General features: G+C 36.9%; 1 protein-coding gene across 2 annotated transcripts in view; it reads left to right on the top strand.

Annotated features, from left to right (window-relative positions):
- Nucleotides 1-12,671, top strand: part of LOC110206365 (argonaute RISC catalytic component 3) — a 91,634-nt gene extending 78,963 nt beyond the window's left edge. For both annotated transcript variants that reach the window (XM_020983686.2, XM_078157016.1), the window contains exons 17-19: nucleotides 648-749; nucleotides 2,561-2,760; nucleotides 3,127-12,671. In XM_020983686.2, the coding sequence (XP_020839345.1) occupies nucleotides 648-749; nucleotides 2,561-2,760; nucleotides 3,127-3,235 (411 nt within the window). In that variant the 3' untranslated portion in view covers nucleotides 3,236-12,671. The remainder of the gene's footprint in view (nucleotides 1-647; nucleotides 750-2,560; nucleotides 2,761-3,126) is intronic.
- Nucleotides 12,672-13,971: the final 1,300 nt, after the last annotated feature.

A 13,971-nucleotide genomic window follows, 5' to 3' on the forward strand; every position in this document is an offset into this window, starting at 1 on the left:
AACCTTCACGGAACAAATCCTGTGTGGCCTCGAGGCTGCAGGTTCCCCACCCCTGTCCTAGAGTCATATAGCCAATTTGTGTCAAGGGCTAGATTTGAACCCAGATATTCCAGACTCCAAAGCCATCCCTCGATTCACAATGCCAAGCTGCCTCTCCATCATTTTAAATTAATAATTATGCTTGTGTTTTTAAGAAAGAGCTTCAGTGGCTAGCTCATGTTAATCTCTATGATACAAACATGGCAAAAAAGACACCTAGCCAGTTGGCTCAAATATCCACAACCCCTGGCACTTAGAGTTTAAAGGATGGCATCTATCTAATTTTGACTCTGAAGTGCTTAAAATCTAATACAGTGATGAGAAAAAAAGATATGGGATGGAGAATAGCAGAATTAGTAATAAAATAATGCTTCATGCTAAATGCTTCATAGAGGAACCCTGAGAGGGAGGAATCCTGGCTGGAGTGATCCCTGGCACCTTACTGGCGGGAGGACCAGAGATAAGTAGCTATAGAAACCTGAGACCCAAATCCTAGACAGAAGAACTCAGATCTGCCTAGGCAGCAGACATGTGTCATGGATTTATTTCCGTCTGATGTACAATCATGTTATTTATGTCTTATTTACATTTTGATGGGAAAAAAATAGGTTGGAAGAAGTGGAAACATCCCAGCTGGAACAACAGTAGATACAGATATTACCCACCCCTATGAGTTTGATTTTTACCTCTGTAGTCATGCTGGAATACAGGTAAGCCTTTTGCATTTTGACATGTACTTGTAAATATCAATAATCATTTTTTTTAAATGTTAGCTTCTTAAAGGTAAAATTTTGTTGGTCATTTAATATATAGTTATTCAGACTACATTATGGCTTTAGGTGAAATTACTTCAAGTATCTCTTTCTTTCAGGTAATACTTCAGTATAATTTCACATCTTACTCCAGGTGAATGCATTCCCACAGGCTTTTTAAAAATCTGTCTACAATATGCAAAGTACAGGTGATATTAACGGAATTGAGGAATGATCCCTGCCCTCACATCTGCTTATAATGAATAGAGAGAACTAGAACATACTACATGTGACTATAATGCAAAATTGGAAGAATAAGAGTAATACAAAAGGATTTGCATGGTTCAGGAAGAAAAGATGTTAGGAATATGGAGGAGAGACCTGGAGAGGTGGCCTTTGTTGAGTGCAGCCTTGAAAGATGGGTGCAGTTTGAAATGGTGGAAATAGGGTAGGAACATAGGCTTACAGAGCAGGGAACAGAAGGAACAAAGGCACCTCCAGGAGAAAAGTACCAGAGATAATGCAAAGGATGATGAATAATCTCCTCTGACACTAAGTCAGTGGATGTTTATTGAGTGCCTGTTCTGTGCCAGGCTTTTTGCAAGAAAGGATGTTTTTATTTGTTCTTTGTATTTCCAGCATCTAGTGCAGTAACTCACATATACTATGTGGATTGTTATTCAGTCCTGTCTCACTCTTCGTGACCCCATTTGGGGTATTCTTGGCAAAGATACTGAAGTGGTTTGTCATTTTCTTCTCCAGATCATTTGACAGATGAGGAAACTGAGGCAAACAGGGTTAAGTGATTTGCCCAGGGTCATACAGCTAGTAAGTGTGTAAGGCCAGATTTGAACTCAGGAAGATGAGTCTTCCTGACCACAGGCCTTGTTTTCTATCCAATGCCACCTAGCAGCCAGTAAATGGTTAAGAGATGTCTAACTGATCCACAGTCTTGCCAGACTATCCTGCTTTCCTTTCCACTTACAAACAGCCCATCTCTGTCCTTTGCAGAAGCTATCTCCCGTTCTTGGAATGTGCTCCCTTCTCCCATTGGTTTCTTAGAATCCTCAGCTCCTCCAAAGCTCAGCTGAAGTGCTGCCTCCTGAGGCCCTGAGATGTTAGTGCTCCTACACTCTTGTCCCACAATTACTTCTTATATATGCTTTGTGTTCACTTACTTGTGTATGTAACTTCTTTAGGGCAGGCCCTGTTTCATTTTTGTCTTCATAACCTTGGTGCCTTCATACACTGTTGGTGCTTCATATATGTTTGTTAAATTGAAAGGCATGACATGGCCATATATGTGCATAAGGAAAATTATCCTGGCAGTAGTTGTTCATAAAATCAAAGATCTAGAACCGAGAGGGACTTTAGGTTCCCTCTGATTTTACAGACAAGGAAATAGGCCCAAGCAAGGTAAATGACTCACCCTCAATCACACAAGATAGTAAGTATAGCATAAAAGATGACCTGGAGAGAGGTAGAGAATGAAGGCAGAGAGGCTGGAGCAGAACGCAGGTGCTAGGAAAATAAGAATGGGAACACAAAGGAGTAGATGAATTTAAAAGAGGTTTGAAAGATTGGTGACTGGACCAGAAAAGAAACTAGAATCAGGTTTTAGTAATGTAATAAACAGCTTTTTTTTTTTTTAAAGAACTGGAGTTGAGCTTATGCAGTGTGTGTGTGTGTGTGTGTGTGTGTGTGTGTGTGTGTGTGTGTGGCTCCAAAAGTTTTTTATTCCATGAGAATTGCTGTTGCTTTTTGCCTAGGGTACCAGCCGTCCCTCACACTATCACGTTTTATGGGATGATAACTGTTTTACTGCGGATGAACTTCAGCTGCTGACTTACCAACTCTGCCATACGTATGTGCGTTGTACTAGATCTGTTTCAATACCTGCACCAGCGTATTATGCTCACCTGGTAGCATTCAGAGCCAGATATCATCTTGTGGACAAAGAACATGACAGGTAAAAGGGAATAGGACACAGGTATTGTTAGTCATTCTTTTGACTGTTTAGCACTGTGCCAGTCACAGACTAGGCACTTAATAATTGTTTATTGAATTTAGTTTTGAGCCTGTCCTCTCCCTTTCCACACCCAGTTTCCTGTTGTGGTGAACTAGTAAATTTTTTAAAGCTTCCTGGTTGACTATACAAGAGGGAATAGAGCCTAGAACTTTTGTACCTGATTCAGATAAATGGATTTGAAGGTCTTACTTAGAGAACCCATAATCCATATATATTCTCAGAAAAATAATGGTATTCTCTGTTTATGAGTCTTCTTTCTCTAGAGTATCCCTTGGGTTTACATATTGATTTTCACTTCTCTTGCAGTGCTGAAGGAAGTCATGTTTCAGGACAGAGCAATGGTAGAGACCCACAAGCTCTCGCCAAGGCTGTACAGATTCACCAAGACACCTTACGCACAATGTACTTTGCTTAAAAAAAGGAGTCCAAGTATACTCACTGAGGAAAAAACTGAAAATGAATTCACATACAATGTATGTTTCCAGTGGGGTCAGTTGAATGGGCATGCATGCCTCCAGCCATAGGGAGGCCAGTCCTGTGGAGGGCCAGGGGCTGATCCTGAAATTGACGCACGGAACATTGTTTACTTCATCGAGGAACACAGCACTATTATGCAATATGAAACCAGCCAACTGCTTTTTGTGCGGTCTCCCATAGGAAGTATCGCAATCCATTTTTTTTCCTTGTAGTTAAACCCTTCTAATGCCTTTACCTCAAGTTGCTTGGCAGCACAACTATCTTTGCAAAAAAGAAAAGAAATTATGGTTTAACAGATATACACCCACAGGAATAATCAAAACGATTGTTCAGAAGAAATGTGCAAAAAGTTAGTGTGTATACATGTAAAAAGTGTCCATGTGTGTATTTTTAAATATGCACATGCATACTTTGCATGTGTGTGTGTGTGTGTGTGTGTGTGTGTGTGTATGTATACATATATATAGCTGCATAGATAATAGATATATGGCTATGTATATATTTTTATACCCTACTCCATTGGAGAGCATTCTCTTTCCCTCTTGTTCATCACGTCCCTCTTTCTTTTTCCTTCTCTCCACCTCATCAACCTCAGTCCCTTTTTTTTCTAATGCTACCAGTGACATTTGTAAATTCTTTTCTCTGGTACATTTGAATATGCAGCATTGGCTGACTAGATTTTTATTTTTGCACACCCTCACAATTAGTTTAGCTAGTTGCTGTCTCTGTGTCTTAATACAGCTCTGAATTCTTGGCTCTAGAAATCATTTTCATGAGGGGAAAATACTTATATATTGACACATGTGCGGATATATATGCAAATGTGGGTTTTGTGTTTGCCGATTTGCAAGAGGTGCGCATAAGCAGTAATAGTAGTAATAACCTAAATTATTTTTAGCTGTTGTTTTACCTTGTTAGAAGTTTTTACTGTTTTTCTCTGCTAAGCAATATGGATTTTGAAGCCTCTTGCATTTTACAAATTGAATACAGATGACCACCCCAGAAAGTATTCCTAAGGGGGTACATATTTGAAGTAATCATAAATCCAGAATTGGAGGTCTCTCTGAAGTATGAGGATGGAAGATGGATTTTTTGCTAATTTACTTGCTGCCTTTCCTACCTTAATGTGACTTTCATATATACATATATAGATATAGATATATATGTATATATATGTGTGTGTGTGTGTGTGTGTATACACACACACACACACACACACACACACACACATAGTTTATGTGTGTGTATATATAAACATATGTATGTGTCTTGAAGTTTAGCTTTCTTTCTTTGGTATTTATTAGAATAATAATGCTTTAATTTAAAAATTGTAGATCACATTGGCCACATCCTTTTCAGAAATGTAATCATGTTTATTTTAAGAACTGACGCCTTGGTTTTGCTATCTTGTAGTGCAATAAGCTGTTCTAAAGGAAAGTTGTGTCTGCTTGGATGTATTGTAGCAGCCTTTGTACCACTCACTGGGCTAGAGCGGCACCTCCACACTTTTAAAAGGGCAAAGTAATACCAAAAAAAAAGCCTTAATCTCAGAAAGAAAGTGCTGTCATCTGTGGGCACACAGGGGACTTTCTGGGTAACTTCACAGTGATGGTGGAAGGGCAGTGGAACCACCTGCATTGAGATGTATGCTTCTCTATTAGGAATGAACTAGAGCTTTGATTTTTAATAAAGGCCAGTGCACAGTTCAAGTTTCAGAACACACTGAAATGCCTTCAAAATGACTGAATGTTTGGGGTTAGTTAGGTTTAGTTTTCAGGAATCACATTTCCTGATGCCCATTTTCATTTCACTGAAGTGAATCAGGAAAACTTCCTAGTGAACTAATAAACCATAGGCACTTTTTTGCTTAATCATTGTTACAAATTCCCTTTTAAAATTAGGGTGTTGGTGACTTAAATTTTTCATTTCACTTTATAAATACATGCTAAGGGCTGGGATATAATTTAAGTTAAATCACTGAGATGTGAAATTTCACAAAACTCTTAATACCTTCATTCCACTTTAAAATGAAGAAAGGACTATAAAGCTGTCAGAACTGAGCATTCAATAATAGGGAATCAGGGGAGCTTTGCACTTTGTAATTCTTAAGAAGCATTTTTAACTGTTTTGTTTGCACTGGTTCAGAGTATAGATACTGCTGGTAGTTGGTAATGGGCATTGCTGTTATCCCAGCCCTTTAGAATCCCACCTGTTCTTCACATGAAAACCAGTAGGTTTAGTTCTTTAGTTTGTTTCTTATACATAACCCACTTATTGCCAATTTACTGTATTTTGAGCCTAAAATCTGAGCCCATTTGCTCCAAAAGGCATAAATTCTTTGGTCCCTCTTTTTATGCCAGAAAACTGAGAAAGTACTGTATTTGGTGCATCATTTCTATGTTGTATTGAAATGTATGTAGTCCCATTCACAACACTTGTCACCAACAGCTTTATATTGCAGTGTATATGCTGTATACATCTATTTTCTCACAGTTTTCCCAGAGGGGAAAATGTATACTGCAAAGACATGAATTTTTAATAATTAAACTTGCACTGGACATGGTTGTGTAGGTGGGCAAGAGAAGGAAACACAACAGACCTCTAAATGATAAAGGGCCAGATCTCTCTGTGGCTGCTGTATATTTCCTTTTGTTTATGAGTCCAGTGGGAAGAACTCTAAGTTCTTAAGTAAGCATGATAAACATCTCTCATTTACAGGGAAGATATTTCTCAGCATCTTACAGAAGACCTGCTTAAGGAGGCCCTTGTTTTATATCTATTGGAAGCACTTTTTAAAAAAAAATATAAACGTTTACTTTCTGAGTAATTCCTTTTGAGGGTGCTCTGATTCTTCATAACAGTGCTAGTTCAAAGACTTAGTTTGAGTGAAAAGTTTCTATTTTACATACTAAAAATTATTACTGGAAATTTCATTACAGTGAACATTAGAGTTTTAAGATGCTGGGTCAAATGGCAAATTTTTTTGAAACTGGGTTAAGCATTTATTATTGCATCTTGGTGCAGAATATTTAACCTTTTTGATTATTTTTAAAAAGAAATGTTCCTGACACACTGCATCTCCCCTCCTGCCCTTACTTTCTGTTATGTGCTTTTAAATTTGCTGCTTTAATTTTTCCTTTTATTTTTTTTTTCAAACGTTAGCCTTGCCAGCAGGAATAATTGGTTTTCATGTGAAGAGAAGTTGGGAATTGAATGCAAATATGTCAGTGCACATTTTTGCGTTCCAATATTAAGTTTCAGGCATTTTGGGCCAAACATTTGTGATACTGTAGCTGCTATATTTATTTAAACAGAGACGGTTAACTGCACTAGAGAATGAGGAGGTGAACAAGAATCAAGACTTGGTGTTTGAAACCAGGTTATCTTTTTTCCCTCCTAAAGAAAATCAGTGGAACGGAAATCAAGTCTAATGATGGGTGCTATCATTTTAGCTGATATTAAATATCCATATCTTCCTTTATTTAAAACATTTGGGTTTTTAATCTTTGCCTTTTGGAAAAAGGGCAGCTCATCTTCAGTGGTAGTTGATAACATTTTTATTGGAGACCCTGGATTTCTTTTGTTGTTTTTCTTTAAGGCGAAATTCAGAATATTTTTTTTAGTATATACTTCTATTGAAATAAATGTTCTTGATTAAAATGTAAGTAATCTTTTTCTTTTCTAAGGAAATAGTCCAGGGATGATGTTATTAGCAAGGATGGACAACTTTGTTTGACAGGTATGTGAAGACAGCTCATCCCTATCTCTATGGAATTAACATCTCCAGCCTTTTCATTACCTGGCCTAGTTTGCCTAGCTATCTATACATACATACTATTGTATCTTCTGCCTCCTCTTCATTTCTATATTCTCAAATGGAATATACTTGACTGACTGTAGAAAATTCAGCTTCAGCTACAGATAAGACAATATCCAGGAAAATGAAAGGCCAGCTGCAGTGGTACAGGAAAGGCTGTCAAAGGGTTTCCTTGGTGAGGGGCAGGATGATAGTATGCTAGGATACCAGATAAATGGTCTGGATGAGGGACCATTGTCTAAGAAATGCGAAACTGGAGTTCTTTTCAGAAGACCACATGATCTTGCCAAGAGTGATTATTTTTATATTATTGTAACTCAAGAAGTTTGACCTTTGGGTCCAACTTTCAAAAGAAACCAGCTAGAATTTTAATATTTGTGTTTTTGTTCATCTGGGATAGGGTTTGGTCAGGGCTAGGGTGGGGAGGGGGGTGGTAACATTTGCCAATGTGTTGAGCTAACAGCTCTGTGTAGTAGCATTTTTACGGAGTGTCACTAGGCTGATCTTAAACATTTATTGATTCTTTTCTGATACTGTTTGGAGATATTTTGAGGACTGATAACACATAAAAGTAACTTTCACATTTAAAGTGGGTTAATCTGATTTTTCATCTGTAGCCAGATGTCATTAATCTGGCATGTTTTCCTTTTGTATGAATCATAAACCTTTAGATATCATCTGACAGACATGACTCTCATATTCTGTCATTCGTGGGGTTTTGGTTTGGTTTGGTTGTTGGGGTTTTGGTTTGTTTTGTTTTGTTTGGTGAGTTACTTAGGCATAGAATTCTCAAACTTAACAAGTGGAGAGATTTTGTTTCAAGATGTGAAGTCTTTTATTTCAGTGTATCCTATGATCTTACACCTCTATGAACTTGTTTCTATGTATTTATGCCAATATGTTATGTTTTCTGACTCTTCCAGTGTTACCAAAAGTGATGAAGGTGTGTATATGTATTTACCATACACACACCTTCCTCACTTCTGATAACCCTACAGGAGTCAGAAAAGAAATGAGAAAGATTATATGTGTATATATTCTTTCAAATGTAGAATTAAAGGAAATATGAGTGGGTTTTTCTCTGAAATCATCAAGGACATATTTGTTCAGTCACTATATTGGTGACATTTGCCTTTTTCCAATGGCGAAGTTGACTCCTAGGACAAATTATGACTTGCTTTCATACTCAAAAATGGTACTTTAAAAAGTTATATAACTGTAGTTTCAAACTTTGAATTGACAGAATAAATAAATAAGTATAATTTTGGTAATACTGAGACTGTAGCGGTCAAGTTTGTACAGATATCCTATTTGTAACTTTGCCTGGTTATAGTTAAGAACTCGAGTTTTTGCTTGGCTATCTAAAATATTGAAAATAAAAATTTAAATATTGGATGAAGGCAAGAGAATACTGATTATGTGGCACAGTGAAGCTTAGGATTATCCAAAGAAATGCTGTTTTGAAGTATCTATTCCAAGAATGACTATCAAATTCTATATCTAGCTATGTGTCCTCTTCCTTTTTGAGTATTGTCTGAGGTAACTCAATTTTGCAGGCAACTAGATTAGAGCATTTTTTTAAAAAGCATGACTGTCCAGCATGTGCCTTTTCCAGGAGATGGTGCTGTCGATTTTTATTCTCAACAATTATGTGGTTAGAAACCTTGCAGGAACAGGTTTTGTTTTGTTTTATTTTGTTTTTGGTGAGGCAGTTGGGGTTAAGTGACTTGCCCAGAGTCACACAACTAGTGTTATTTGTCTGAGGGCCACATTTGAACTCAGGTCCTCCTGACTCCAGGGCCAGTGCACCACCTAGCTGCCCTGGAACAATTATTTTTAAATGCCAAGTGTTTTACCCTAGAATCATTATTTCTCTTATTCAAGACTAAGATAAAACAAGGAAAATATGTTTTGTGCATTTGTTTTTTGTTCTCTCCAGTAAAAAGAAATTCTCACCAAAGAGTTTGTGGAAGTAACTCTTAACAGTTCTTGGTGTCATTGGAGGCCACAGACATGGTGGTTTTTAGAACAATAAAACTACCAGACCGTATTGCAAGATTGTAATTTTACAAGAGTGTAATTGACTTGAGTACAGAAGAAAATACTCAAAGGTGAAAAATTACTTGCCATACATCTGAGGCCATTCAGGTGACTTGTCTTCTCTCTTTCTCTTTTTTTGGAGTCACTTGGGTTTAAATGACTTGCCCATGGTCACACAGTAAGTCAGTGTCTGAGGCCAGATTTGACCTCAAATCCTCCTGACTTCAGGGCTGGTGCTCTATCTACTGCACCACCTAGCTGCCCTTGTCTTCTTTCTTAATGCACAGTTTGGCCCTTCTCTCATCATTGTTATCATGAAAAACTTCCTAAAAGAGGAAGGTAGTGTGGGTGTGCCACGCATACACACACATGCACATGCACACTTGCATGCAGGTGGCGGGCCCCCTCCCCCCCCCAGCCCACTTCTAATACATATTGGCCGGGTGACCTTGGGCAAGTGATCTAGCAACCTCTTGGTGCTCTAGATCTGTGGTGTCAAACTGAAATAGAAATGGATCCCTACAAGCCATATATTCACTTAGAAAACCATAAAGTTAACATTATGTGGTACTGCATTTTTATTTATTTTGTTGAACATTTCCTAATTACATTTTAATCTGGTTCTGGTCTCCCTTGGGACATTTGCTGGCCTTGGATTTGACAGCTCTGCTCTAGATAACAAAGACTGTAAATTGCCAAGAAGGTGCTGAATTACATTGGTAGGAGTTCCTTCACCTGGGACCTCTTTATCCTAGTAAACTCACAGGTCCAGTTCCTATCCCTTGGCATATTAAACATATCCATTTTTGTAATGGTCTTGATAGCAATTATGAGTATTATTTTTTTTAAAAGATGAGTTTTTTACTGTGGCATTTCAGTTTATTGGCAGTATCTCTGCACCTTATTATTTAATAGCCAGGATGTTACTTTTAAAATATTTTGACTAAAGAAATTTTCAGGTTTAGCTTCCTTTACTCAGTTGTGTTAACCTTTCTTATTATACATAATAGAAGAAATTAGTTGCAATGTAATTAAGATATCAACCAAACTGCTTAATTTCATTCATTCCATTTAGAGTTTGGATTTGATCTACATACATATATATATATGTATATATATATATATATATAAACTCTTTTTCTGTCATCATTTTTAATTCTGTTAATACCAGCCTGGACATTAAAAGACAGTGAAAACCTAAATTTCTGATATAATAGCTTTTTAATGTAAGCTACCAGAACTGGGAATATTTCTTAAACTTGGAGTTACACCTCAAACAGCAAACTTTGTTACTGACAACGTAGACTTACTTAATCTGGAAAGTTACCTACCAGAATGGTCATGGCATTTCTTTCTCAAATTCATTTCATTTGAAAGTGTCCACAGCAGAGTAAATAATTAAATCTCTTTTAGAATTATGAAAGAATTTTACAAATTCAGTCAACAGGAACAACACAGGTAATCTAACGTAGCAGATATTTATCTTTGGAATTCATTATATAGTGATTCCCCACCACCACCAAAGATTTGCCTTCCAAATTGTTTTGTGTTTTGTTCCCTGAGTTGTCGGTGTTAAAGGAAAGTGGTCTCAACATAGGTTTTGAGAAATCAACAGTCATGATGGCTGTGGGCAAAGTTAGCACATAATTTTTAAAGTTCAGTGGTTAGTTGAGAGCTATGTTGTAATACCTCACTAATTTGAATTAATGAGAGGGAAGACTAGTAAGAATTTGACAAGGCTGAATTGTTGCTTCATATGTATATAATAATGCAAAACATTGCCAAGTATATTATTCCCCAGGGTTTATTTGTCCATTATATTTCTCTTCAATGCAGACACTCTTGGATCTTTTACCCTTCCCAGACGCCTAATGTCTCCTGACTAATGTGGCTTTGTCAAAGTTGGTTTATCTTTAATGTGTAATCACTTGCCTCTTGCCCTTTACCAATTCTGTGTAATATGAATATTTTTTCTTGTAGTGTATATTTTGTAGTCAGTTTAAAGTAGACCTACATGTTTCTTGTAGATCCAATATAGACCAGAATTTTTATGGCTTCTATAGAAAAATCTCACCCTTCTGAAAGGAATGAGCATGGCTCATATAGCTCATGTTGCCTTTTGGCTTAGGTTAAAATCCGTGGACCCAAGTTCTTTGACACTAGGTCTAATACAGTACAAAAGCATAGGGACTGGTGAGTTGAGGCCTGCTGAAATATATTACTGAAGTGGAGAAAAGATGGATCCATGGCAGCTCTTTGCTGCCATGAACATTGTTAAGAGAAGGAAACAGAGATATTGGGAGTTTGATGGGGGAGCAGGGTTTTCTCCTAACAGTTTACTATATATATATATATATATATCTAAGTAGTTATGTAATTTGCCATTTAAATGGAGCTGCTTTAGGACAAGTAAGAGTGATTAATTTGGCCTTCAATACATCTCCACTAGGTGGGTGGAATATCTTTTATTACCTTTTAAGATATATTTTCAAAACCAAAGAAGGGAACAATGTTTCTGCAAAAACACTGCAAATGTGTCTAGCATCCCTTTGTTATATGGAGCTCGTGGAGGCATCCGAGACTTCTGTAAATAAATGGGTGAATGAAATTAAGGAAAAGCACTGAAGAAAAAGTAGGGCCCTCCTAGTATTGTTCTGCTTTGGCTGAGACCTTGAAGTTGTTTGATGTTTCTCGGCCACTCAAAGTGGGCCACACTTGGGTGTTTGAATAGTACTTGGGAAATTTCATAGGTAAGGAGAATATAGACTAAGTGACTATGCAGAACAGACCTGAGGGAATAGCAGTGGAAACTCAATTTGGATTCTGGATTGTTGCTTTACTTGCTGGTTGAACTGAAGTATCTTGGAGTTTGCTTACAGAATGTATATCATGCCAATTGTTTATAAGTATATATTGCCATGGCATTTGCAGTCAAACAACTCTTGTCTTAAACTCTGTGTTTAATAGACTAAAACTAAAACACTAATCGAGGCTCTTGTACTCTGGGAAGATTTTTCCTGTGGATAAAATGGCTTTTCTTAATGATATAGAAAAGATGTTGAATTTTGTCGAGTAGGTTTTAATGAAGGGGGGAAAACATATTTGGCAGTAGAGATACTTCAGACATCCATGATTGTATCTGTCTGGTTACTTCCTCAGCTATAACACAAGATCACAATTCTTATACATTATAGGTCATTTTCATGAATTGCTGTGACTGAAAATTCACCTTCTAATGCTGAGCCTCTGCATTTAGCTAGACTGGGATTCAGGCAACAGGCATGGGCTGTCACCAGGGTTCTACACAAATCTTTTCCAGTTTGGTAGGGCCTGTCAGGAGTTGTTAGTTGCAGGAAGTAAAGTGTAACTAGGTTCTCAAATGTTTGGAGAATTCATATTATTCTGTTCTTAATGACAAATATCTTTGAAAAAGCTATATGAGCTTTTATTTTTAGTGATAACCTTTTAAGTACCATGTGCCTTTTTTTTTTAAGCTTGATAATAGGGGCCAGGTTCACACAGAGCTCCTCTATCCAAATATTCCCACACTGTAAATTTTCCCTGAGAGATGATTAAAATACCATGAATTACACCTTGGTTGATCAGAATCATCTAACATCTTTTAAAAATAACTTAGTATTTTTGTTTTGATAAATACCAGCAAAATGAGTGTTTTCACATACAAAGAACAATAGGAAAAGAAGATTGTACCTGAAACTATGAATCTCTGTTAGTCATTTGGCACTTAAATTACACTTTTCATTTACTAAGCTATTGGTTTCTTCCTTTTCTCTTCATTAAGTGTACTCTTTAGATTTACCCAACCTGGATTCCAGGCTTCTAAACTGTGATGCATTCAGTTGTTTTATATCACATAATGCTTCTTCAGAACCTGAAACTATTCTTACCTTCGTGTTCCATTTCCAGTTCTAGTGTAGACAATTAGAATGCTGCTTTTCATGAAAAGTAGAGAGCAAAGAAATCCTTATCTGGTTAAGTAAAAATTTAGAATTGAATAATTAATGCTGTAAATGGTCACTGTAAGATTTGTTTGCTAGCAATTGGGTGGTAATGTTGATTATAGAAAATAGTGTACTGTATTTGGAATGTGCAGGGTGGTATAAAAATACTTCTTCCTATTTCTTCAAAGAAGTGGTATTCAGTCTCCTACAAAAGAAATCCCAATTCTTCACAGTCAATGAAGGTTGCCTCCAGTTTTACTGAGCTGGATTTCCTTTAATTTCAACTTTTATTCTACAACAAAGTTTTCTATATTTTGTAATGTCAAATGAAATGCTCATAATATTCTTTCCTCTTAATCCACCTATGAATTTATTCTTTTATTTCACCAATACATCTGTTCTTAATCTAGGTAAATACTATATATCATTTATTTTTATGTCAACTAGGCCATGGGCTGAATGTGAGAAGGAAGTATTTTCAGATACAGAGACTTGAGAATAGTAGTTATAATAAAGAAAACAGTAGGCTGTTCCTGGCCTTCAAAAAGCAGAACAGAGCAACTTCACCAGGAGTTGGAAGACCTAGCCTTGGTGCTGGGTCCTAGCTCTGCCATTGCATTGCTATGTGTCCTTACAAGTTCCTTAACCACTGTGCCTCCGTTTCCCCTTAAGTAAAATGGTGGTAAATAATATTTGCCCCTACCTACCTCACAGAGATGTTGTGAGAATAAGATAATGTATGTACAAGTTTGCAACCCAAGATAGTAGTAATATAGTGGTACTATGTAGATTATCCCTTTCCAGTTTGCCTCTGTGTGAAAGTGTCTTTAATAGGCTCATTTCACAAAACCAGTA

The sequence above is a fragment of the Phascolarctos cinereus genome, unplaced genomic scaffold (assembly GCF_003287225.1).
Source record: "Phascolarctos cinereus isolate Bilbo 61053 unplaced genomic scaffold, phaCin_HiC Scaffold_726;HRSCAF=1367, whole genome shotgun sequence".
In the NCBI taxonomy this organism is placed as follows: Eukaryota; Metazoa; Chordata; class Mammalia; order Diprotodontia; family Phascolarctidae; genus Phascolarctos; species Phascolarctos cinereus.